Raw genomic sequence first — 25,845 nt, 5'->3', positions numbered from 1 at the left:
ATGACCTTGACGATGTAAGTTGACCAGGAGCATTGATCCAACAGGCAGACAGATGGTTCAATTTCTGGTTTCTGGAGTCTGGTCAGTGAGATAAAGGGCTTGGGTAGGCCATATAATGTTGAGTTTGATTGTCCATCTCTGGGAAGATGGAGCAGAAGGACTGATGATGATTGACATGAGACAACAAAGTAGGGACTTTCTCTGACTGTTCAACCCAAGAGCCGTCTGCATTAGAATCTCTGGAGACTGAAGCTTGGACTTCCTTCCTCCCTAGGGGCCGGCAGGGGCTGCGATTGCTGTAAGAGCAAGTCACGTGGCAGGGCTTCCTGTATGCTGCTCCCGCCGGGTGTCCATGGCCCGCACCCCCAAGCTGCCACTGCAGCAGTCAGAGTGGCAGCTGAAGGCTCAGTTCATGCCGTGTCCCCGGGCAGTACTGGCAAGGCTGAGCAAGAGTCCTCTGCATCTTGACACCTAGGAGAGCAGAGACGGAGCCTCCCAGGGTGAAGGATCATGCTGCGCCGCAAGCCCTCCAATGCCAACGAGAAGGAGCCCACTCAGAAGAAAAAGGTGAGGAGCATCTTTGGGAACTCACATCTTCCTTTCCTCCTCTGCTCTCTTGACCCATCCCCTCCAAGACTCTTGGAAGTGGGAAGAGTCAAAGGCCATATCTGAGTCTGTAGGTGAGAGCCACTCACCTAGAGGGCAAAGGGACAGGGACCCAAAGGTTACAAGAGTAACCAATGTACAGAAGAGACACTTAAAATTCTGAAGCAACAGAGTTACAGAATAAATCCTTAGAAGTCTAGAGTCATGCAATTCAACCCTACAAGGATGGGAAAAAAGATCTAAAATTAGGGGCCAGAATCTTAGACCAGAATTTGAGAATGACAAAATACAATGCTCAGGCTGAACCCTAAGCCTATACTTAAATCTCTCTCCTCTACGCTGGTCCTGCCGCCACTTCTGCCCCAGCCATGGCCTCTCAGGAGCCATCTCACTCAAAGGGCCCCGCTGGGCTGCCCAGCTTGGAGCCATGATGCTTATAGGACCACCCCCCCACCCCCCGTCTCCACTTTGGCCGTGGCTCAGACCCTGCCCACTTGGCTCAGTTCTGTGGTAGCTCCCCAGCCCCACCCGAGATGGAGCCAACCTGGAGATGGGGCCTGAGGCCATTCCAGGCTTGGGGAAAAAGGAGTCCAGAAGTACAGTGGGATGCAGGGGGCATGCAGATTCTTCCTGGGTAGGGAATAAGAAATGAAGCTGAGGTGGTGAGTAGGAGTGAAGGCGGAGGAGCGAGGATTTTAAAGGCTGGGAGGAAAAGCAGCTGCCATAGATGGCTGAGGTGTTCATCCTCCTGGGGCAGAGGCTGGACTGGAAGATTCCCTGAAGCTCTGCCAGATTTAGGATTTTGTGGTTGGATTTGAGGATTTCCAGATTTCTTTGGTTGGATTTGAGGATTTCTAGACTTAATTCTTTAATTCGATTGAAGGATTCTCCCAGGCAATCAGCAAGCATATCCTGCACATCCAGTGTGATGCTAGGACGGTCCCAAAGCAGGCCCGAGCTAGGTCCAAGAGGCCCAGGCTATCCCCCCCCCCCAGCTTTCCCTGGAGCTCAGCCCAGATGACCTATGGCGAAGAGCCTTGCCAGGGGAGCAGTTCAGAGATGGAGGCCAAGGCAGCTGAAAGATTGAGACTCGGAGCACTGGGGTGTGCATCCTGCCCCAGTTCTCAGGCCACTTCCGGCTGTATTCTCCCCACCCCAGCTGCTTCTCTAAGGTTGCAGTGGTGGTGGGCGGGGGAGGGGGGAGGTTCATGAATCTTCATACTGGCTATGTCATCCTCATCCAAACCCTGCATGGCTCTTGGCCCAGCAGGCCTGCCATTGGCTGCCACTTTTAGGCGAGCAGGGCCACTTCCCCTTGCTCTCTGGCTGGTGGGGGTGAGAAACAGAGACTGCTCTATAGACACCGCTAGGCCCCAAACCACAGGGGCGCTGAGCTGGAGGATAATGTGAAAAAGAGCTGACACTCTGACAATGGGACCCTGTGCCACATCAGCAGGACGTGCCCAGGGGCACACAGAAGCCAGAAGTCCCCTTTTTCTTTCCCAGCTTCAATTACCCAAATTCTGTGTTTAGTAGGCAGGTGAGCCTCTGGCATTTCCCCAGGCCTCTCCCAGGAGAAGCAAGATAAGTGGCTCTCTGAGGCCCATGTCCTTTAGGGGGTCCTTTAGGGGAGCGTAGTCTGGGCAAACCCCACCCCAACCCCTGTCAGAGCTGATGCCAGACTCCAGAGCTGGGATGAGCTTGCCTCCACACATTCTGCTAGCCCCAGACTGTGGAAATGCCATCTGAAAAGCCAAGCTTCCAGAAGGCACAGAGAATCTTCCCCAGGCCCAGAGGCAGCAGGCCGGCTCCATCACTGCTAGTCCCTTCCTCTCGAAGACTGAGATAACATGGTGGAGAGGAAGGCAGAAAGGCAAGAGAGGCCTCTCTCTCCTGCCCTTTCTTCTCCTCCTGGGCCTGCCAATGGAGAATGTACCAGGCAGGGGTCAAGAAAGCTGAGCTGGAATCCTACCATGTTCTAGCTGTAGGACCTTGGACAGCTCATTGACTTCGTTTGGGCCTCAGTTTCCTTGCCTCTGTAAAGGAGGATAACTCTTCATCTGTCCCCTCAAGAGGTTGTAGAGCTCACCCAAAATAGATGTGAGAGTACCCTGTCGCATGTATGCGTGTGCACAAAAGGGGGTGCCTCCTGTAGGCATGGGTGGGGATGGGGAGATACTTCGAAAAAGAACGAGCCATAGCCCCAGTTCTGGCGCGGAGAACACAAGACCTAATAGCATTAAGAGCCACCACTGAGTGAGGGCTCATGGGATGCCAGGCACAGTGCTGTGCATCTCTTAGCTTGTTCACTCCCAATGACAACCTGGTGAGGTAGGGGCAGATATTGTCATTATCCCTATTTGACACCTAAGGCTCACAGAGGTGAAGCAACTTGCTGAAGGTCACACAGCTAGGAAGCTGCCGAGCAGGGATCCAAGCCAAGATTTGTCTGACTCCAGAGTCTTGATCCCTTCTCTCTCTCCACTCTCTTGACCCGCCTGTTGATCTCAAAGGCGCTAGAAGAGTCTGATGAGCATAAAAGACTCAACCCATCAGCAGGAGAGCTCCGTTGGGCAGACCCAGATAGCTGTGGAATGAGTGACCTTCTCAGCCACCTGAGCAGAGGAGTGGGAGGGCCCTCTAGAATGGTAGGGCCAGGACATGGCATCTCCCATGGATCATGAAGGATTGGAGAGGCCCCAGGGTTGGAAGACAGACCCCTTAGCTGCACTTTGGAGACTTTCACTTCCTTCGAGTTCTTGCTCTGCATGCCCTTTGATCTCATTTCATCCAAAGGCCAGTATTGAGGTATAGGAAGTGGAGAGGGGATTTTCCTGGACTTGCTTCCCCTAAGGAGGCTCCTACTCCACCACATTCCTTCTTTCTCCATCACTCCTTTCCTACGGCACACCTCTAGCATGACCCCCACGCCCCACCAGCATGCACTTTGTATTTTCAGTGGCTCCTCACTGCCCACGGGATACATGTCCTTGGCCTGGCTGGCAAGAGCCTTCCATAGCGTTTTCTACTCCACCATCCACCATCCCATCACCACACTCTCAATGTGTCTAACTTTCATTCCTGTTCAAACCCTTCGGAGCTCCGCCTGGAGAAATCCTGCCTCCCCTGCATGGCCCAGCTCAAATGCACCTCCTCCACAAAATCCCGTCTGAGCCCTTCCCCCTCTGCACTCTCACCTGTTTTCCTGGGAGCTCTGTTCAAAAACCACCTGCATGCAGTCAGCGCTGCAGTCAATCCACTGCTAACTTCTACACTGGTGAGGTGGAGCAACAGCATGAGCTCCGGGTTTGGATGCTTGCTCTTCCCCAGACCAGCTGTGTCATCCTGCCTAGGGCACTTCATGCTGCATCTTGGTGTCTGCATCGAAGTGTGAATACGATGCGAGGTTGTGATGAAGCTGGAGTGAGCTGGCACACATGAAGCACTTGGCAGGGTGTCGGGCATGCGGGAAGTGTTTTGCCCCTCATTACTGGAGTCACACACACACAGAGGCAGGGCCGGTACCCTGAAGGAGCAGAGGGTGTGGCTCAGGAGACCCCTGGGGAAAAAGCCAAGTTTGCTCAGGAAGCAAGAGAAAAGGATGCGGGCTGGGGCGGTGTGTACCTCTGAGGAGTTGATCGGGGCGTGGTTTCTATATGGATGCTGCCTTTTAAGCTGGAATTGGAAAATCTTTCTATAGAAGTATAGTATCCATACAGAGAAGTGGATAAATCATAATTGCGCCAGCCAATGAGTTTCAGTAATGTGAACACCCCATGTAGACAGCACCTAGATCAAGAAACAGAACACTCTCAGAAGTCTAGAAGCTTCCCTCATGTCCCTTCCAGTTACTACATGCCCCCTTTCCCCCAGGGCAATCACTGTCATGACTGCCAACAGCATAGGTGAACTCTGCCAGGCTCTGAACTTACAGGGGGAACCATATCGTGTATACATACTCTTTGGTGGCCAGCCCCTTTACTCAACCGTAAATTTGTGACACTCATTCATATTGTTGGGAACAGTTGTACTTTCTCATTCCTGGGTACTATTCTTTTGTGTGACTCTGCCACAATTAATTTACCCATTATACAGATGATGGGCATTTGCGATTTTTCCACTTAAATTGGAAGGGGGAGAAGCTACAGCCAACAGAGAGAAGGGCAGAGTATTCCAGCGGGGAAATGCCCAGGGTAAGAGGCTGGAGGTGGGTCGTAGGAAAGAGTAAACATAAACCGACATTCCGCGAGGGACTGCTGTGTCAGACAATGTTCCAAGAACTTATATGCGTACTAGCTCATTTCATCCTCACAACAGCCAGATGAGGTCGGTACTTTTGTCTTTAACTAAAGAGGAAACAGAAGCCTAGAGAAGTTAAGAAACATACCCAGCTTTATGCAGTCAGTTAGTGGCAGAACCAAGATGGGAACCCTTGCCCTGATGTGAAGTGAGCTTCAGAGAGGTTCGGTCACTTGCTGGAGGTCACACATCCCAGAGTTGAACTCGGCAACGTGAGAGTGCTGAGAAAGCTTGCCTCATGCCCATGCTCGGCAACGTGAGAGTACTGAGAAAGCTTGCCTCATGCCCATGCCATTCACTACACGCCCCCTTTCTCCCACGGTGACCACCGTCCTGACTGCCAACAGCATAGGTGAGCTCTGCCAGGCTTTGAACTGTAATTATACAGGGGGAACCATGTGGTGTATATATACTCTTTAGTGGCCTTACATTTCAAATATATTGTATATTAGATTTGAAATACATATTGAAATATACTCAACAATATATTTTCAATATATATTTCAAATGTAACATACAATATTGAAATATTGAGATATACTCAACAATATATTTCAATATAAATTTCAAATGTAATATACATTTGAAATGTAGCTCTTTCCAAGAGACCCACACATTCCCCTGAGCCATGAAGTGAAAAGGGGGCCAACAGTATATGGTACCACCTCCCCCGTCAGGCATGACTCCCAGGAAGTCCTCGCTCCGAAGGGAAGCCAGCAGAAAACCCAGCCAGGCTCAAAGATTTCAACTCAACCCTGAGTGGGGTCATCTGTCCCTGAAAGGCAGTCAAGATATTTGGGGCTGTCCCTGAGGTTAGAGGTAGGCTTGGCAAAATGCCACCCTAGAGGGTCCTGAGACTCAATCACCCAAAGAACACTGTGTTTGTCCTTTCCATCTCCCTGGGCTGAGAGTGGCCAACTGGACCCAAGCCCCAGCACCATCTCTGTAATCCTTTGTGATTATCTCCTCCCGCTTTGGACTAAAACTGGGACAGAGGGACCCTCACACAAGGCCTGGGAGCCAAAGGTCTCTCCTCCCAGCCCCCAGACTGCAGATTAATGACAGGAAAAGGCCTTGGGAAAGAGCTGCAATTAGAGGGCAGGCAGGCAGTGAGTTTACTCTTCTCCAACAAAGCCGACTTCCGGCCCTCCTGCTTGCTTTCCAGCCTCACCAGTCCCTAGGGTTTCAGGGGCGACTCTTAGCCTCCTGGTCTGCAGATTGGGCTGAGGGTTGGTGGAGAGAAGGCCACAATAGGCCCCATCGGCCTATAAATAGCAGCCCAGCCTGCCTTCCTTGGGCCCAGGCCAGCCTGATGCTCACCCTCTCTCTGTTCCCTCTTTTCCATGCAGTAAGAGGAGGAAGTTACCCAGGCAGCTGCATCCTAGCCATGTAAGAGGAGAAAATAAATGGAAGGTAGATAGAAAAGGAAGGAAAGGGAGAAAAAGAAAAAAGAATAGTGGGAGGAGACAACCAAGAAAGGAAGATGGAGAAGATGCAGAGGAACCCAAGTGGTCACCCCATGGTCATGCCTGCTCCCCACACCCACTTACAGCCTCCTTTTCAGCTCGCCAGGGCAATACAGAGGAGGCTTTCTGACTGAGGTTGCAGGCACCCCCTCATGAGGGCCTGATCGTGCTAGCATCTGCTTGGCCTGACCAGTGACCTAGTTTCTCATCAACTACTTCGCTGTGACTTTTAGGAATGTGTGACCCCTGACCCCCGATTGCTGACTTGGCTTTGGTCAAGACCCACCAAGAGTGCTAAACTGCTACACTGCAGTCCCCAGGAATTTGGCCCAATTATATGTGTGTTAGTGGGGAGCAGGTGATATTGCCCTTGCCCTGGGAGTTTGTCACTGGACACACAACCCCTTTATTAGGAAAGAGGATGTGAAACCTTCAGTGTTGTGTGGGTTTGGGGCTTCAGTTCCTCAAGCCCTTATCTTGGGTGTCTGCAGTCTATCCTATTTTATCTGTCTGGCCATCTGTGAACCCTGGTTCCTGTGTGTATCTTCTGGTCTCGACTGTTTATCTTGGTACAGGCTCAGCCTCAACCTCTTGTGTCGAGGGCCCGCCCCTGTTACCTGCCTTGCCCTGGTTTCTGGCTGCTATCTTGCTATGTGCATGCATATACATTTAAGAAAGCTTGGCCAGGCATGGTGGCTCACGCTTGTAATCCCAGCACTTTGGGAGGCCAAGGTGGGTGGATTCCCTGAGGTCACAAGTTGGAGGCCAGCCTGGGCAACATGGTGAAACCCTGTCTCTACTGAAAAAAAAAAAAAATTAGCCAGGTGTGGTGGCTCATGCCTATAATCCCAGCTACTCAGGAGGCCGAGGCAAGAGAATCCCTAGAGCCTGTGAGGCGGAAGTTGCAGTGTGCCAAGATTGTGCCATTTCACTCTGGCCCTAGTGACAGTGTGAGGCTTCGTCTCAAAAAAAAAAAAAAGCTCATATCCTAAAAACCACCTCATCAACACAAACCACAAATAATAGGTCATGCCTAAAAGTCCAAACACAGGCAAACGTCATGGTTGCCAGCTCACCACATCAGTGGCTAAGATTAAAAGCTGGGAAAAAAGAGAAAATGGTGTCTTTCTTCCACCAAATTAGCCCCAGTCACGTGTGTCCTAAATCTGTGGGCCTCTTCTGTGAGCAAGCCTCTACTGTGGTTTTCCAGAAAGTGTCATGCCAGGTCTTGCTGGCTTCTAGTCGGATTGTCTTACTCTTCTTGGGACACAAATTCATCAGGCTGGAGACCCCCGTGTGTTTGTTCCTATCACTGTGACTGGGGGCCTGGCTCCAAGCACACCCAAGACGTGGAGGCCAGAGCCATGGGTTTTGGGAGAGATTTGCTCAGTTACACACCTGGCGATGCACTTGTGCATACTGAGGTGTCTCTAGTGGTAGATACGCGTTTACTTGACTCTTGTAGTCTTTCGCTTCAGGATTCTGGAGACCAAACTTGAGGAACTGGTGGAATTTCAGGCTAAGTCTGAGGCACGATTGATCTGTGAAGCTCTTGAGGTCAGGAGCTTGGTCTGTGGCCAGGGCTGGGGTGAAGAATGGGATGAGGCCAAGGAGCTCCAAGAATATCGAGGACCATTACCCTGGGCTCTCAGGGTAATGTGGCTCTGCCAGCCTTGGGCTGTGGCTGTTGCATGGCAGGGTGGCGGGGGACGCGAGCATGTATGTAGGCCCTTGGAGAGCCATTTAGCTCACTGATTACAATGCCCATGATTTTTCCAGCTCTCCCTTCAGCGCTCCAGCAGCTTCAAGGATTTTGCCAAATCCAAACCCAGCTCCCCCGTGGTGAGCGAGAAGGAGTTTAATCTGGATGAGAACGTGAGTTTCAGGGTGTTCTTGGGGGATCTGGCTGCAGGCCCTGGGCAGGGGAGTGGGGGTGGGAGGGAGGAGGGTGAAGAGGAGATAGAATTGTTGGGGCAAAGTCCCCTTTAACACAGATGGCCCACCTCTCCCCATACTAAGAACTCCCCTGCATTCCTTTCAATTACAAATTAAATAGCAAACTATTTATCAATTTATAGGGCTGAGGACATGGCTGGAGCTAAGAGGGGAAGGGATGGGGGAATTTCAACTCCACCCCCTCCAGCTTCTGCTGTGACCAAAAGGCCTTGTGTGCCTCAAGTCCCGGACCCAGGCAGGACCACTAGGGTCCCTGGATCGCCTCTTTTATTGTCACAGATTCCAGAAGATGACTCAGGTGTCCCCACCCCAGAGGATGCTGGGAAGAGTGGCAAAAAGCTGGGGAAGAAGTGGAGGGCAGTGATTTCCCGAACCATGAACAGGAAGACAGGCAAGATGATGGTGAAGGCCCTGTCAGAAGAGATGGTGAGGCCTGGGGATGCAGGGGAGGGGGTGTCTGGGGGCCGGGGACAGCTCTGGCAGAATGTGAGCATAACTACCTCAATAGCCACTACTCAGACCCGAAGGTCCTATTCGATGCAAAAAGGAAGGTCACATGGGAAGGAAAACTCACTTGCAGCCTTGGACAGGCAGCCAGGAACAGTCTCGAGGTGGGAGGAGGCTGGCTGGGGAAGGGGTGGAGTTTCAGAAGGGATTCAAGTCTGGCCAACAGAGCTGGGCATGGTGGCTCATGCCTGTAAACCCAGCACTTTGGGAGGCTGGTGCCGATCATTTGAGGTCAGAAGTTTGAGACTAGCCCAGCCAACATGGCAAAACCCTATCTCTAGTAACATTACAAAGATTAGCCGGGTGCGGTGGCACATGCCTGTAATTCCAGCTACTCGGGAGACTGAGGCAGGAGAATCTGGGAGGCAGAGGTTGCAGTGAGCTGAGATTGCACCACTGCATTCCAGCCTGGGCAACAGAGCAAAACTGTCTNATCTGGGAGGCAGAGGTTGCAGTGAGCTGAGATTGCACCACTGCATTCCAGCCTGGGCAACAAAGCAAAACTGTCTCAAAAAAAAAAAAAGAGGAAGAAAAAAAGTCTGGGCAACAGATGCTTCTTGAGGAGACGGGCCTGGGACAGAGGCAGCTGGAAAAATGATGAGATGGCCTGAGGCAATCCATCCCTCAAAGCTTTGCTTTGGAACTAGCCCCTGGGATTGGGGAGGCCTAGGCCTATTTTCTCTCATAGGATCCTTATAAGAGAAAACAGGTTGGGCGTGGTGGCTCACACCTGTAATCCCAGCACTTTGGGAGGCCAAGGCGGGTGGATCACCTGAGGCCAGGAGTTCAAGACCAGCCTGGTCAACATGGCGAAACCCTGTCTCTACTAAAAATACAAAAAAATTAGCCAGGCACAGTGGCCGGTGCCTGTAATCCCAGCTACTTGGGAGGCTGACACAGGAGAATCACTTGAACCTGGGAGGTGGATGTTGCAGTGAGCCAAGATCGTGCCATTGCACTGCAGCCTGGGTGACAAGAGCAAAACTCCATCTCAAAAAGAGAGAGAGAGAGAGAGAGAAAACAGAGAAGACTATCTTCAGCCCAGGAAGGAAAGGTGGCACAGACAGCTGTGGGGCAGGCATGGCCCAAGCAGCTTAAATCACACAGTGAGTCTGGGGTGTCACGGCTCTAAAAGGCAGTGGTATGCTAGAGTTGGCGCGTACTGACTTATACCAGCTCACGAGAACAACTGGTCAAACTGTCAGGAATTTTGCAAGCCAGTTGTTAAACACAACCGTTATTAAAAATCAAATTATAGAACTTACAATTTGGTAAATAATTTTTTTGGGGGGAAAAAAAAAGGTACACTGGGTGTGGTGGTATACACCTGTAATCCCAGCTACTTGGGAGGACGAGGCAAGATGATTGCTCGAGCCCAGTAAGAGTACAGAGCCTGGGCAACATAGCAAGACCCTGTCTCTAAATAAGTAAATAAATAAATAAAAATAAAATTTTGTAAAAAAGAACAAAAATAACACAGCAAATCTTCAAAACTCATCACTTCCTAATTCTTGCACTACCTTTTACTCTTATCAGTGTTGTTGAGGTTACTTGCATCCATAGCAACTTCCTGGTGGAAATAGCATCGCCCTCATTTCAGACAACACATCCAGTGGCATCAAAATGGTAGCTTGGCATTGGCCGTGGTGGGGGGGTATTTACAACACAGGAACTGGCAACTCATCGGGGGGCCAGCTGTTAAACAGTTATCACCTCGCCAGGCACAGTGGCTCATGCCTGTAATCCCAGCACTTTGCGAGGCTGAGGCAGGCGGATCGCCTGAGATCAGGAGTTCGAGGCCAGCTTGGCTAGCATGGTGAAACCCTGTCTCTACTAAAAATACAAAAATTAGCCAGGCATGGTGGCGTGCGCCTGTAATCCCAGCTACCTGGGAGCCTGAGGCAGGAGAATCACTGGAACCCTAAAGGCAGATGCTGCAGTGAGCTGAGATTACGCCACTGCACTCCAGCCTGGGTGACAGAACAAAACTCCATCTCAAAAACAAACAAACAAACAAAAACAGTTATCACCTCACTGAGGTGTGGTGAGGTGGGGTAGCTCTGGAGTCTGGCCATCTTGTTTGTGGTTTCCCTTGGGCCTTGAACCTGAGTTCCTTTGGCCTGAGTTTACGAATGAGTACTAAGTAACACTTGGGCCTTACTCCTCATTTGTAAACTCAGGCCGACAATACCACTTACCCTCAGGTGTCACTGTGAGGACTCAGTGAAATGGCAGGCAGGCCTGGCACACAGAAGCACAGGCAAAAGTAGTTTCCTCCCCAGCGCCCCTGTCTACCCAACTATGTGGTAGCAATGGCTAGCCCAGGTTGTGCCACTGTTGTCTTTTCTGTATGTACATCGGCACTTGAGGCTGACAAAAGCACATCTACACGACACCCCAGTTGAACCTCATTATGTTTCAAGGTAAGCGGGGCAAGGACTGTCACTCTCATTTTTACAAAAGGCAGAACTAGGGCTCAGAGAGTGCCATTTAGCCTGTGAGTGGCAGAGCTGGGGTTTGAGGCAGCCCCCAGGTCTTCACCAAGCCCAGGCCCGTTTCCTTGGCTTCATGCACACCTCAGCGAGGCTCTTAGGGCTTGCCTCCTTCCCTCCCTGCAGGGAGACACTCCGGAGGAGGGCTCTGCCTCCCCGACATCTCCAGACTGCAGCCTGGACAGCCCTGGCCCTGAGAAGATGGCGCTGGCCTTTTCTGAGGAAGAGGAACGTGAACTTCCAGCACTCAGCTGCCAGGCGTCAACAGGTGAGTAAGGGATGCGGGGGACACCTGCTGAATCGAGAGGAAAGGACTGGGTTACAGCCTGTGCTGGTGGCGGGCTATCTGGGAGTGGGGTAAGATAAATGAATGCTTACTGTTTGCCTGCTGGGAACATTCCCAGCCCCCTTCACATTAAATCTTCTCAACAACCTCATGGGGCCAGTACTATTATCCCTGCTTTACTGATGTGGAAAGAGTCTTAGGGAGGTTAAGTGACTTGCCCAAGGTGACCCAGTCTTGAGCTCAGATGTACCATAGAGGAACTTTCACTTGCTGTCCCCAGGCCCTGGAGGGGCCCACAGGCAGAGGAAGTCTCAGTCACCCTCTTGGACCAGCCTGTCCCCACCCTTCCAAGGGGAGCTAGAGGTTACAGCTCCCTGGGCCTCTGATGCCCCAAGCTGGGGTGGCGTATGAGGTCTCCAGCTGTGAAGAGTCAGCCTCTTGACCCTAAACCATGGTTGCTGGGCTCAGGGCATCACTCGGTATCCTCTAGAGGTCCATGGGGCAGGACAAGAGGTGCCAGCAGGGAACTCCTCCAGGAAGGGGCTTTGGGTCCCGTAGCCCCACTCAGCATTGCCTTTCTCGGCCCTCAGGCCCATTCCAAGTTTCCTGCTCTTTGGCTCCACCGACACTTCCCTGCCCCCCACTGAAAATCATTCACAATGCCCACTACTCTGCTCTTCCCAAGGAGAAGGCGCCCAGCTGAGTTTCTATGTGACATTGTAACTAAACATTGAGTTATTAAGCAGGGAAAGTCAAATATTAATGCAGCAGGTAGCTTCCTGGGTGGAGGGAGCATTGGAGCGGGAGTCAGGGAACATGGAGTCTAATGGACTGACTCAGTGCTGCCAATTATAAAATGAGAGGCCTTGAGCAGTTCACTTGGTCTGTGTGACCTCAGATTTTCTCATCTGTTCATTGGGGTGTTGGCCCAGTTGGTCTCTGGAGGCCCTCCTAATTTGCCCATTCTTTGGTCAGTGAGCCGTTTCTCCTCCTGTTGTCAACTCTTTTCAAGACCGAGGCCCCAGAGGTGAAGCTGTGCTCCTGCAGGGTAGCCAAGGGGGTGGCTCAGAATCCCTTCTGCAGTGTAAGGCTTGCCAGAGCCCAGGTGCCTTCCCAGTGTATGCCCTTGGGATTTCTAGGCAGACCCCCTGGAAGGCACCTGCTAGGCACTGTCTCAGCTGTCCTGGGACAAAGGTGAGCCTCTTCCCTGCCCCATCTCCTGCAGGCAGTGAGCTCTGCAGCCCCAGCCCAGGCTCTGGCAGCTTCGGGGAGAAACCACCTGCCCCCGGGTACACAGGGCCCTTCTGTGGCCGGGCACGAGTCCACACCGACTTCACTCCCAGCCCCTATGACCACGACTCACTGAAACTGCAGGTAAGGTCAGCATCTGGGCTTCTCTGGAGCCTGGCAGGCTGCACCCAAAAAGGAAGCTGTACTGAACCAGACTATGACAGTGTCAGTGGAGTCCAAGACTCCCACCTCCTCTGTCCCCTGCTCCCTTCTCTCCTCTCCCCCCACAGAAAGGCGATGTGATCCAGATCATTGAAAAGCCACCTGTGGGCACGTGGCAGGGCCTACTCAATGGCAAGCTGGGCTCTTTCAAATTCATCTATGTGGATGTGCTGCCCGAGGAGGCCGTAGAGCCTGCCCGCCCCAGCCGCCGACAGAGCAAGGGCAAGAGACCCAAGCCTAAGACCCTGCATGAGCTGCTGGAGCGCATCGGCCTGGAGGTTTGAGCTTGGACCTCACTAGCACCTAGTATCAGGGAGGCACAATTGTCCCAGGGATGGGGATCAGGAAATGACAACTATGCGTAGTTGGGGAGGGCCTTGGCAAGGGCGGCTGGTAAGCAGCTGTGCCAGTGGCCTGCCTCTGCCCACAGGAGCACACATCCACCCTCTTGCTCAATGGCTACCAGACACTGGAGGACTTCAAAGAGCTGCGAGAAACACATCTCAATGAGCTCAACATCATGGACCCGCAGCACCGGGCCAAGCTGCTCACGGCCGCTGAGCTGCTGCTGGACTATGACAGTGAGTGGCTTTAGGAACAGCCTGGCAAGGGTGTGTGCCCGCCAGCATTCCAGGGAGGGGAGGCTTGCCCCGGTCCACACTCTGCCCTAGGACCGCACTTTCCACTTGAATTAGAATTTCAGGGAAGGTGTGTGGGAGAAAGGAGTTGCAGGGATGATTGGGCCCAACCCCTTTTGGGTCAAAGGGGACCCTAAGGCCAAAGAAGGCAAAGCCTTACTTGAGGCCTCAAAGCAGATAAATTACAGAGCCAGGATTCAGGCCCACTGCCTGGCTCCAGCTTAGTGGTGCTAAAGAAGTGTGAGCTCCTGGGCTGCAGAGCTGGCCTGGAAACAGCTCCCACCGACTTCTAAGCCGGAAGTGGTGAGGAGAGAGGAAGGTTGGTGGCAGGTGCCCACAGGGAGAGACTGCCTATGATGCACTTCTCAAGGTCCTTACCCCCACCCCCTTATTCTGTCTTCCTCTCTCCTTCCTGGCAGCTGGCAGCGAGGAGGCAGAAGAGGGCGCCGAGAGCAGCCAGGAGCCAGTGGCACACACAGTGTCCGACCCCAAGGTGGACATCCCTCGCGACTCTGGCTGCTATGAGGGCTCAGAGAGCGGGCGTGATGAGGCGGAGCTGGCAGGCACTGAGGAGCAGCTGCAGGGCCTCTCCCTGGCCGGGGCACCTTGAGGTGGTGTTAGCAATAGGCCAAGGCTGGGCTCCAGCTGCAAAGGCTGCAGGAGGGGGCCCAGCTGCCCATGGCGGCCCAGGCCCAGAGGACTGGCACTGAGCCTGGCCCTGCTTCCCCAGGGATGCTTAGGGCCGCAGAGGCCAGGCCAGGGCCCTGCAGGTTCTAGTCTCAGCTAGAGTGGCTGGGGAGTCACCCAAGGGCACATCCCACCTGCCTGAGCCCCACCCTCCACCAGCGACTGACAGCGCAGCCCCTCCTGGCACCAACTGCTCCCCCACCACGGCCACAGCCACAGCAAGCGGGGCACTGGGAGACCCTGCCCATGTCCCTCACCACCAAGGCCCCCAAATCCTCCTTGCCCCCACACCACCTACCCCTGTTGCACTGTTCCTGAAAAGGGGGCCAAGTCAACGTTTCAGGTCAGTCTCAAAACCCTGGGGAAGCTGGCCATTTAAGAGAACCCGAACTGACCATGGGTAAATCCAGTTTCCCTAAGTAAGGACTGAAGAAATTCACTGGTACCATACCCAGTTTCCTTCTCCTTGGCTTTCTTAGAGGTTTGACCACCAAATCCTATGAGACTTGAACCAAGTGGCTTCCTCTTTCTAGGCTTAGGACTGGTTGGGATTAAAACGGGTGATCACTGAAGGCCTTGCCGGCTCTGACATTCTGTGACATTAAACGTCTATTCTCCTGTCACCTGTGGCCCGGGACACCAGTGGGGCTTATCGAGGGGACCAGAGGGGCCTCGATCTTTCAAGTGAAATGGCTCCTTGTGCTCACCCACTTTATCCTTCCTCGTGTAACTCAGGACAGCTGCAACTTCCCCCAGCTTAAAACAATGCCCAAACCTCCTACGATATGCACCCTCCCCTTCCATCCCTGGAAGGGAAGGCTAATCGCAGGTGGTCAGGCCTGGTTTCCAAGGACAGAATTGCCTCTCAGAAGCCAGCTGAGGATCTGGGTCCAGAGTTGGCCACTTGTGTGGGTCCTCACGAGCAAAGAGAGCACTAAACTTAACATTGGGGGTCCACTACTCCAACTTTGCTTTCTGAAGGTTTTGGTGTACACTGAGCCCCAGGAGGAAAGGAGAGTATCTGTGAGTGGGGGCCTCCCTTGACCCCGGTACCAAGTCTGTGCCCTGAATCCCCAGAGTAACGCGTCCCTGGTGCCCAACCAGCCTGGGGGCAAACAGTGTCCACTACATCTAGAACTGCTGGCTAAGTGGACACATTTCTTGACCTCCTACCAGGAACTTTGGTAAAAGCTAGCTTTGGGGAAGGGGTTGGGTGTAAATATGAGGGTGGAGGGAGACCAGTTGGTAGCAATAAACATGGGTAGAACTAAACTACTGTCTCCGGTTATCTTTTCTATGGGGAGAGGGATGTGGGGAGGGGCGACCGGTCTCCTTCAAAGCTGGTATCAGCAAATTGTCCCTCATTGTCCTTTCAGGGCCATCTTTCCCTTCCCTTAAATGTTCACTGCCCTTGACTCTGCTGACCTAAAGCGCCAGTCTGAAACCCTAGCTGGCTCTGCCCTTCCCTCCAACTAGCCCTCCTCAGAACAAGTCTCAGGCTCCCATGGCACAGGCTTTGCTGAGGTCCAAGAGGCACAGGAAGGAATGGCTACTTCCCTCATCCAATAACTGTTCATTTTAACAGGACCCTTGAAAACCTTCACCCCTGTGAAGAAGGGCCCGCACTGGGGAGCTATCCAGGGTCTAAGAGGGGGAGATTTGGGGTCAACATGGCCTTTCCTCTGAGAGCACCTCTTCCTGGCCCCCACCCTGTGCCCACTAAAGCAGTAACATCTCTTGGGAGGTGGGATAGAGACAAAGACCCCCAGTTTCCTTTCTGTTTCTGCCAGAATTAACTGCATTGGGCATTAGGGAAGGGGGTTACTGGAGGGAGAGCTGCCACCAGAGTGAGGACAAGGCCACTCGATTTCCAGGGCTTGTTCTCAGCTGCGTTCATCCCACCGCCCTTAGTGACTGGGGATGCCAGGAAACTGCAAGCATGATCCTTACCAAAGATACAAGAGCCCTAACAGCCTCAAAGCCCCAATGGGCACTGAATAATTGCAGTCATTTAGGAAGCACATCCACTTGTGCCAGGCACTGGGCACTTTACATATAGCATCTCATGTCATCTTCACAGTGTCCCCCTGAGGCAGGCGCCCTCACCATCCCAGTTTACAGAGGAGGAGACTGAGGGTTGGGGAGGTTGAAGAAGTTGACTAGAAAGTAGCAGAGCAGGAGTCTGCCTGACTTCAGAGCCCATATTCTTAACTCCTATGCTACACTGCTTCTCCAAAGGCCTCGTCCAACAAGCATTCAAAGGTCCTGGGCACTTTGGAGGGCAAGCTGACCCTCTGACCCAGCCATTTCCCTTCTAGAATTTAATCAGCCACATAAGTGCAGAAACAGCCACATAAGTGCACAAAGACTTATGGACAAAGATATTCACAGCAGCTCTGTCTGTAGCAGTAAAAAATTGAAAGCAATGCAAATGGGGAATTAAATGCTTTATGGTTTGTTCATACACCACACAGCCATGACACATGATGTTGTAGAAAAAATATTTAATGACATAAGGAAAATCTTCGTGCTTTTTTACTCTTTGATTTTATTTATTTTTCTAGAGACAGGGTCTTGCTCTGTTGCCCAGGCTGCAGTACAGTGGCATGATCATGGCTCACTGCAGCCTCGAACTCCTGGGTTCAAGCGATTCTCCCACCTCAGCTTCCTAAGTTATCTGGGACTACAGGCATGTGCCACCACATCCACCTAATTTTCGTTTAGTTTTTGTAGAGACGGGGTGTCATTATGTCGCCCAGTTGCCCAGGCTGGTCTCAAACTCCTGGGCTCAAGCGATCCTGCTACCTCAGCCTCCCAAAGTGGTGAGATTACAGGTGTGAGCCACTGCACCCAGCCTTCTTTAATTTTAAATTTGAAAATTACACAAATAGTGTATAAACATTTTAGTTGTAAAACAAATTTGCATTATAGCAAGGGGAAAAGCAAATCCTAAAACATTATTAATAGGATGACTCCATTTTTATTTTAGAGGAGGAGAACACATACATAGAATAAAGACTATGAAGATCCGTACCAAATGACTACTACTGGTGATCTTGTGAGGGCCATGGGATGGGACTAGGGGAGTGAAGGAAAAAAATGCTAACTGTCTACATTCTTATTTTATTTGCATTTCAAAAGTATTATTTTTATGTCTATAAAAAAAGGAAACTGCATTTCAATTTTTAAAAAATAAAACTAAATTAACAAATAAATAGGGACCATGCCTCTGGCCTCCAATATGGGACAGCAGCAACAAAATCATTATCCTGCTGCCTTTTGACACCAGTTCTGGAAGGATGAGAGGTGAATAATGCCCAAAGTGCTCAAAATCCATACATACCAGGGTGTGCCTATCAGAAGAGATTCCTAAACCTTTTTTTTTGGGGGGGGACAGAGTTTCGCTCTTGTTACCCAGGCTGGAGTGCAATGGCGCGATCTCGGCTCACCGCAACCTCCGCCTCCTGGGTTCAGGCGATTCTCCTGCCTCAGCTTCCTGAGTAGCTGGGATTACAGGCACGCGCCACCATGCCCGGCTAATGTTTTGTATTTTTAGTAGAGACGGGGTTTCACCGTGTTGACCAGGATGGTCTCGATCTCTTGACCTCGTGATCCACCCGCCTCGGCCTCCCAAAGTGCTGGGATTACAGGCTTGAGCCACCGCGCCCGGCCGATTCCTAAACCTTTTAAAACTCCTATGTAATCACTATTGCTCTAAGCTGGGGAAAGGAAAATATCAGAAAGAGAGGAATGCCTGGGAACATGATGTTTGGAAATCCTCCCCTTCCCTGGGCAGAGGCAGCTCAGGGGTGGGGGTGTGTCTCGGAAATCAGGCGCAGTTTGGTGTATAGGATGATTACAGGCTTGAGGTAGGTCCTTAGCTGTGCAAGGACCACAAGGATCACAGGATTTTGGGAGGGGCAGGTGAGGCGGGGCATCAAGGGAATGTAGAACAGGCCAGGGCCCAAGGGGCAAGAAAGGCAGTGCTGAGCAGGGCCACAGGGCCCAAAGCTCCTCCTCCAGGCAGGGCTGCTGGCACCTCTTGTCCTGACCCATGCACTTCTAGAAGATGCCAAGTGGTGCCCTGAACCCAGCAACCAAGGTCTAGGGTACAAGAGGCTAACCCTACACAGCTGGAGACCATATACACCCACCCCAGCCTGGGAGGTCAGTGGCTCAGGGAGCTGTAGCCTCTAGCTCACTCCCCTTGGAAGGTGGGGGACAGGCTGGTCTAAGAGGTTGATGAGGCAGGCTCTTCCTCTGCCCATGGGCCTCTCCAGGGCCTAGGGGAAGCCAATAGCAGCTTCTCTTGGGTAGGTAAGCCCTAGCACTTAGCAGCTTCAGGACTACCTTAGTTCAAGTCTTGGCTGTGTCACTTCCTAGCTGGGTCACCTTAGACAAGCCACATAACCTCCTTGAGCCTCCATTCCCACAACAATAACGTAGGAATACTAGCATTAGCCCCATGGGGCTGTTATGAAGTTTTAATGTACTAGCGTAAAGTACTTTGCACAGTGTCCAGCACAAAATACATGCTCAAGGAGTGATAGTGTGTCTGGCTGCCTTGATTTGCTCCATTCTGCTACCTCCATTTCACTCCTTTCAAGGCCCATCTGACCTTTGACCCCCAGTGAGTACAATGGAGTGACCAAGAGCAAAAAGCCTTGGAGTTCAACTAAAGTGTTTTCAAACTCTTGCTATACCACTTACTAGTTATATGACATTAGGTAAATTACATACATATACATTTCTTTTCTGTGGAACAGGAATAATGATCTAATAATGCCTACCTCTTGGGGGTCATGAGAGAAATCAATCAGATAACTCGTACAAAGTTCCTAGCACATAGTGACGTTAAATGGCAGCTACTTGACTTTTTTTGTAACTTTCAGGGTACTGAGCTTAATACTGGGCACAAAGCCCATGTTGTCTGAAGACTGACTGATGTTCGGACCTGTCATATCCCAGAGACCACTGATGTCCAACACCAGGAGGTGTTGGGATTAAGGGATACAGCGTGCCAGCTCTGGTGCCCAGAGAGGCTGGTGATGAAAAAAGACCACCTGAGGAGCCTGGGGCAGCCCTGGCTCTGCCCAATCCACAGCAAGATAATCGGCCCCTGGCATTAGACTTCCTTTAGGGAACTCACTTGGACATCTAGGGGTTGGTAGAAAGAAGAGAATAAAGACCAGATTTCAGAAGAAAGAGTTGAACCTAGCCAGCTCCTCACCAGTTCAGAGTTAGAGCTACCTTCTTCCTATCAGGAGAAGCAGCTGGAGGCACTGGTACAGTCCGGCTGAACCATGTCCTCTCTCACCTGCTGCCTCAGTATCTCACAGCCTCACCTTAGACCACTCAAGCAGGTTTTGATCAGCCCCCCAAAGGCCTCCGCAAATTCCCTCTCCTAAATCCCAAACCCTACGGCACTGTGATCTGACACATGGCACTGAGGCCCCAGTCCCTATGAGTCAGCTTCTAATTTCTTACTCACAGAGCTCCCCACCCACGGGTGGGCCATGAGAGACCAAGGACATTAAAACAAAAGCTAAACGAGGTTTCTTACGGGAAAAACAGGCACTGATCACCATCGTCTCAACAAGGCCCAACACCTTCCCCCCTCCCAAGTCAGGAAATTCAGGAAAAGGTATGAGGTTTCCCACTAGGGAAAAGAAGTGGCTCTCCCACCTCTCCTTCACAATAGAGGCTGCCATAGCTTCTCACACAACCTGGACCATATTACATATTATTCAGCCAACAACACAATCAAGTGGGAAGGAACTGCCTCCCCTCTAGACTCAGCCAAGACTCCTCCTCCAGGAAGGATCTAAATAAATGGAATTCTATAGCACTTGATATGTAGGCTTCACCTTTTCCTATAACTTCACAGTGACCAATATAGCATTTGTATACCATTGCCTCTGGGACCTGCCAGGGATAGCGTCAGAAAGAGCCCAGAGCAATGGCCCTCACAAAGGGACAGCCAATTTGACTGTGGGAACCTAGCAAGGCAACTTCCTGACTTTCTGTGCTAAAGAAACACCATCAGTTCAACCTAAATGCAGGGGTCTGGAGAGAGACTTAAGAGAGTTCAGTTTAAAACAAAAACCCAACAACCATTCTCATATCAGCCCGACTATGTATAGTCAGTCCTCTGTATGCTGAAAATGGAGAGCTTATCAGTACTATTCATTCAAAATGGCAAATAATCCAAAAAAATCACTGCTGTTCCTCAGCTTACGAGGGTTGGTAATGCAATTTCTCCTGAAGTTAACCCTAGCACACAGTCAGTCTTCACCAAGTATTTACTGAATGTTAAATAAATGAAAGCTTCATTTCATTCAAGTGTCATGTGCAGTTATTCCAACTCTTTTATCTGTCTATGCCTGCTTGACAGAGGACCAGTGGGTTATGCCAGAAAACTCTCTAGACTGGGAGCCAGTACATCTGAGTTCTGGTCTTGGCTCTACCAGTGACTCTCTATGTGACCTTGGGTAAGTTACAGTACTTAATTTGAGGGAGAAAGAGAGAGAGAAAAGCATAGACTACAAGATCAATATGTCCCCTTAAGCTGTGTTGTTCAACAGAATCTGCGTTTTATGACAAATAATCATGTCTCCTATTTGGACACAAAACTCCAACCCTTTTAACCAAGTTGGAACAGTTAAACAGCTGAAGATGGGCAGGGGCTGGCAGAAACAGCAGTGAGAAGGCAGGCGGGGGAGGGGGCGTGAAGAGAGTGAAGGGCTTGGAATGTCAGGGAGGTAATTCCACTCTGGGTTCTAGAGTTGTAAAGCAACTTCCAGATCAAGCGCCTGTCATTTCCCGGCCCATGGTGAAGTGTGAGCTCTAAGTTCTAATTTATTAATCAATCAGAAAACCCCTTAGCACCAGAAGAAAAATAAACAAAAGATTTGGACAGACAATTCACAGAAGTAATACAAATGGTAATTAACCTAAGGCAGAGGAGAGGTACAGAAAATGTTTAACTTCACTATTAACTAAAGAAATATAAACTAACACTAAGATATAAGTTTACAACTATCAAATTACCAAAGGTTTAGGTCGGACCTGTAATCCCAGCACTTTGGGAGGCCAAGGTGGGCAGATCACTTGAGGTCAGGAGTTGGAGAACAGCCTGGCCGACATGGCAAAACCCCATCTCCACTAAAAATACAAAAATTAGCCAGGTGTGGTGGCGCATGCCTGTAGTCCCAGCTACTCAGGAGGCTGAGGCAGGAGAATCGCTTGAACCTGGGAGGCGGAGAATACAGTGAGCTGAGATCACGCCGCTGCACTCCAGGCTAGGTGACAAAACAAGACTCCATCTCAAGTAAAATTTTCAAAGGTTTAAATGAGATGGGTTGACTAGAGTCTTCTCTAATGTACTGCTGGCAAAATCAAGGGGGACAGCCTTTCAGTAAAGCAATTTGGCCGTATTTATCAAGAGCTTTTAAAAGAGCATTCCCTTTGACTCAATAATTTCACTTCCAGGAATCTATCCTAAAAAAAATAATCACAGATATACCCATATTTAAGGAAGTTTATCACATCATTATTTGTAATAATGAAAAATTGGAAACTCTTAAATGTCTGACATTAGGAGGGTTATGTACGTGCTACAAAGTCATTAAGAAGTATTTTCTGCTGGGAGCAGTGGCTCACACCTGTAATCCCAACAACTTAGGACATCCAGGTAAGCGGATTTGAGGTCAGGAGTTTGAGACCAGCCTGGGTGAAATGGCGAAACCCCATCTCTACAAAAAATACAAAAAATTAGCCAGCTGTGGTGACATGTGCCTATAGTCCCAGCTACTTGAGAGGCTGAGGCAGGAGGATTGCTTAAGCCTGGGAGGCGGAGGTTGCAGTGAGCTGAGATCGCACCACTGTACCTCAGCATGGGTGACAGAGTGAAACCCTGCCTCAAAAACAAAAGAAGAATGTTCAAATAATTTATAATGGTGTGGAAAATACTAGGTTAAAAAAGAAGGTTTACAAAACTATATTTATAGTTGAATTCCAGTTATTTTTAAAAAAACATGTGCACAGAAAAAAAGACTACCAAGAAATGCACAAAACATTAATGGTGGTTATTCCATCTTGGTGATGAAGTTATAGGTGATTTTTTGAAATCTTACTATTCTGTACTTCTCCAATTTTCAATAATGAGCTTTAAATTTTTTAAAAGCACATTAAGGGTGTGAGGGGAAGAGGATGTTTATTTTCTCTCTAAGATTTCCAAATGTTAAGAGTTAGAAAGCAGCCCTGGCACTCCCTTGGTATATGTAGCATTTTTAACACATCCTTTGCCACCCTGAAATGAACTTTATAGTGAATATGACCTGCTTTTGCACATAATTTCAAAAATAGCTATATACTAATTATACTATAAAGAAGAAATAAAAGGAAAGTAATTTGTAATAGGATATGTAGTTCAATATACAAATACCTAAGGCAAGACTACACTAAAGCATATAAGAGAGTAGTGAGATGCTTCTGCCTATATGTAAACTCACTGTGAAAGCAACCTCTATAAATGAAGACTCATATGGGTATGTTATATTGGCAACTTAAACACCCATGAATGGCACTGTCATCAGTGACATGATTTGCAAAAGTTGTAAGTAACTCTTAGTAAAGTTTTAGACAAAACAAAATATCCTCTTCCCCAACAACTTCTCCGCAGTTGTTGCCTTCCTGGAAATTCAGTGTATATATTAAAACTGTAAAAACATTTTGTGTTCATTTGTAAAATAATTAGGTCTAGCTAATTCTACCAGTGTTTTCCACCTACATTAACGTATAGAACATTGAAAGTTTTACAGACATAGATTTGTAAAACTCCCACTGCCCTTTCATATTAATCCCAAACATAAAGTTCATAATGATTTGTCTTTTTTTGTGAGCTGGACTTGCATCTTTTAAAATGAATGATATTCAGATTTGTAGCCTTTGACAGTTTCTAAAGCCTATCACCAAGAACAGCAAGAAATTCCTAGAATGTATTCTCCAAACTGACACAAATGCTTTTTGAATTACTGGGAACATGACTCTTCTTTAGTAGCACCAAGGCATGAGAACGAATTATCATTTTTTAAAAACCGTTTACTGTGCTCCCTTGGTGATTTTCCCTGGCCTGGCCCCAGCCTCAGGAGTATAAAATGAACTGAACTGGAAGAAAAGGACTAACAGGGACAGGCCACGGGGAGAGGGGAGGGGGCTGAGTTGCTGGGTTACCACTTGAGCTGATCCAAGTGGTCCCAGAGGGGTACCAGATATAGGACAGGTCCTTCTCTCTCCCCACTAAGTTGGGGGCCCTCTCAGAGGAAGGGGGTCAAAAGGTGGGGGAGGGAGGCCAATCACTCACACTAGGCAAAAGTAAAGAAATGAGGCAGAAGCACAAAGAAACAGACAGCCCTGTATTTCTAAAACCATTCAAGGCTCCTTCATTAACTGGCTTCCCCCCAAAAGAAAGATTTCTTTATTAAGAAATACCAGAGAGTGAAAAACCCCCAACACATACACATTTGTAGGCTCACACAAAAGTGCAGAGATTTACATATTAAATTGCATTTAAGTTAGAAAATAGATTTAAAAACAAAATACTTTTTTCTCCAACAAGGTAAAGAGATTTGGTCAGTAGGAAAGGGGGTTTAGGGGTAAAGGCAGGATGGTCAGGACAGGGAGAACGGAATTTAGCTGCTACAGAATCAGAATCCACCTCTAACCCAAACTCACTCCTGGGGGAAAAAGCAAAGGAGGGGACGATGATCTCAGCTCGGGCCAGGAAGGCCTTGGAGCCGAATGGACATGAAGAAATGGCTCAATACAGCCAATTTCCACCTGTCCACAGAGGTTTGGGATCAGTGCCAACCATCCTGGACTGGGAAAGTGGGGTGCATAGGAAGCTCGAGGAAGAGGGAAGAAGGGGAGAGTTGGAGACGGTGTCAGCCATTGAAAAGACTAAACAATTTAAGGCCCTTTTCCCCTGGAAAGATTGATTCTTTAATCTCCCGTCTGATCAGATAGGGACAGTCCCGGCTGGTGCATGGTATGAATGGGACAGATCTTCAGGCCAACGTCTTAAATACAGAAGATTTACGAGGGAAAAGAAAGAGGGCGGGAGTACGAAGAAGCGGAAACTTAAAAAAAAATCACTTCACACTAGAGATAAGAGATTTCCACTCTGACCCTTCCCATCAGAAAGAGAAAGCTTCTCTGTCTGACCTAAGGGTCCTCAGGAGCAGTTGAGGTAAGGTGAGGGAGGAGAGAGATTCATCTGAGCCCAGGAGAGGAGACGGGCTGAGTACTTACTAAAATGGGGTTCATATGAGTGCCAGGTTACCTGGGAAAACCTAACAACTTCCAAACTCTCCAGGTTTGGCTTCATAACTTCAAGAAAAAAACTGAGAGAACCAGAAAAAGAATAGGAGGGTAGAAGCAGATAGGAGAGGGATCTGAGTCAGCCTCTCCCCATCTCTCTTCCAACCTCTCTCTCAGGAATGCTCAACTTAAATCCTGCTACAAGGAAAATAGAAAGTCATGGAAAAAAGTCTGGGAGCAGCCAAATTTCATTAATTCCGATTAATTGGGAAGTATGAGATGGGAATTGACAAGGAGTCTTGATAATACACCATCTAAAAAGAAATATATACCATCACTTGTAAAAGACCACTGATCAAATATTTCCAAGGGGAGGCCACGATAAGCCTGCTTTAATAACCAAGGCTGATTAAAGACATACATCTGCTTCAAAATAATATCCTAACATAGAGCTTCTTCTCTTAAGTAAATATAATCCTTCTAACTTTCTGATCTTGTTCACACTGTGTTTCCTTGAAAGTTCTTTCTTCGTAGTCCAGAATAAGCTAAGCTTCAGGCCAGAATGTAGTATAGATCAATGGAGAGTGTGGGAACTACCTCTCCAACCCAAGGGTGCCCTGGTTAATGGAAGTTTGGGGAGTAACAAGCAACCCCTTCCAACCCCCACCCCCACCCTACACACAAACACATTCTTGAAATGGAAGGGGGAAGGAGGAGGCAAGAAGTTTGCATTAGACACAGTTTAATCACCTTCGAACAGATGAAAAGTTCTGGTTTATACTCCCCACCCCATATGTCATACAGACAGGACCCTGGCTTAGAAAGAGAAAAACACAGGTGCTCTAGGAAATATAGCCACATATAATACATAAATCTTCTTCCCTGAAATAGAGCAGGTCCTGAGCAGAGCTGACTGGGGGGCCACAGCCCACCCCCAGGGTGAAGTGGCTCTGGGACTCTGCCGGTGGAAGTGCTGGAAGAGTGGGGCTTGGAGGAAGCCCCAGTGTGGTTACCATAGCCGGAGGTGGGCCGAGGCCTTGGAGTGGGTTACCCGAGAGGGCAGCAGTGCTGGGCTTTCCCTCACTCAGCCGAGGCTTAATGGAAGAACTGATTAGCCTTTTTTTTTTTTTTTTTTT

General features: G+C 49.7%; 2 protein-coding genes across 2 annotated transcripts in view; one reads left to right on the top strand and one right to left on the bottom strand.

The window, feature by feature from the left end:
* Window positions 1–313: 313 nt before the first annotated feature.
* On the top strand, window positions 314–15,661 carry SASH3 (SAM and SH3 domain containing 3). Its single transcript, XM_017507529.1, has 8 exons — window positions 314–567; window positions 8,151–8,246; window positions 8,607–8,753; window positions 11,453–11,594; window positions 12,838–12,986; window positions 13,133–13,342; window positions 13,495–13,645; window positions 14,122–15,661. The coding sequence occupies exons 1-8, from the start codon at window positions 511–513 to the stop codon at window positions 14,310–14,312; spliced, it is 1,143 nt and encodes a 380-aa protein (XP_017363018.1). The 5' UTR covers window positions 314–510; the 3' UTR covers window positions 14,313–15,661.
* An 8,145-nt stretch (window positions 15,662–23,806) lies between these two features.
* ZDHHC9 (zinc finger DHHC-type palmitoyltransferase 9) overlaps window positions 23,807–25,845 on the bottom strand; it is a 39,997-nt gene continuing 37,958 nt past the window's right edge. The window contains exon 11 of the mRNA XM_017507527.2: window positions 23,807–25,845. This exon is cut by the window's right edge and continues 1,135 nt beyond it. The gene's annotated coding sequence lies outside the window, so the exon portion shown is untranslated.

This window comes from Cebus imitator, unplaced genomic scaffold, assembly GCF_001604975.1.
Source record: "Cebus imitator isolate Cc_AM_T3 unplaced genomic scaffold, Cebus_imitator-1.0 Scaffold376, whole genome shotgun sequence".
NCBI lineage: Eukaryota > Metazoa > Chordata > Mammalia > Primates > Cebidae > Cebus > Cebus imitator.
This window is presented reverse-complemented; position numbering and strand designations above follow the sequence as displayed.

Excerpts from the sequence above, each read along its gene's own strand:
- SASH3 (XM_017507529.1), top strand. The coding sequence starts at position 511 with ATGCTGCGCCGCAAGCCCTCCAATGCCAACGAGAAGGAGCCCACTCAG. Across the intron at positions 8,247-8,606 it reads AGTTTAATCTGGATGAGAAC|ATTCCAGAAGATGACTCAGG; the intron begins GTGAGTTTCAGG and ends TTATTGTCACAG. Across the intron at positions 11,595-12,837 it reads CAGCTGCCAGGCGTCAACAG|GCAGTGAGCTCTGCAGCCCC; the intron begins GTGAGTAAGGGA and ends CATCTCCTGCAG.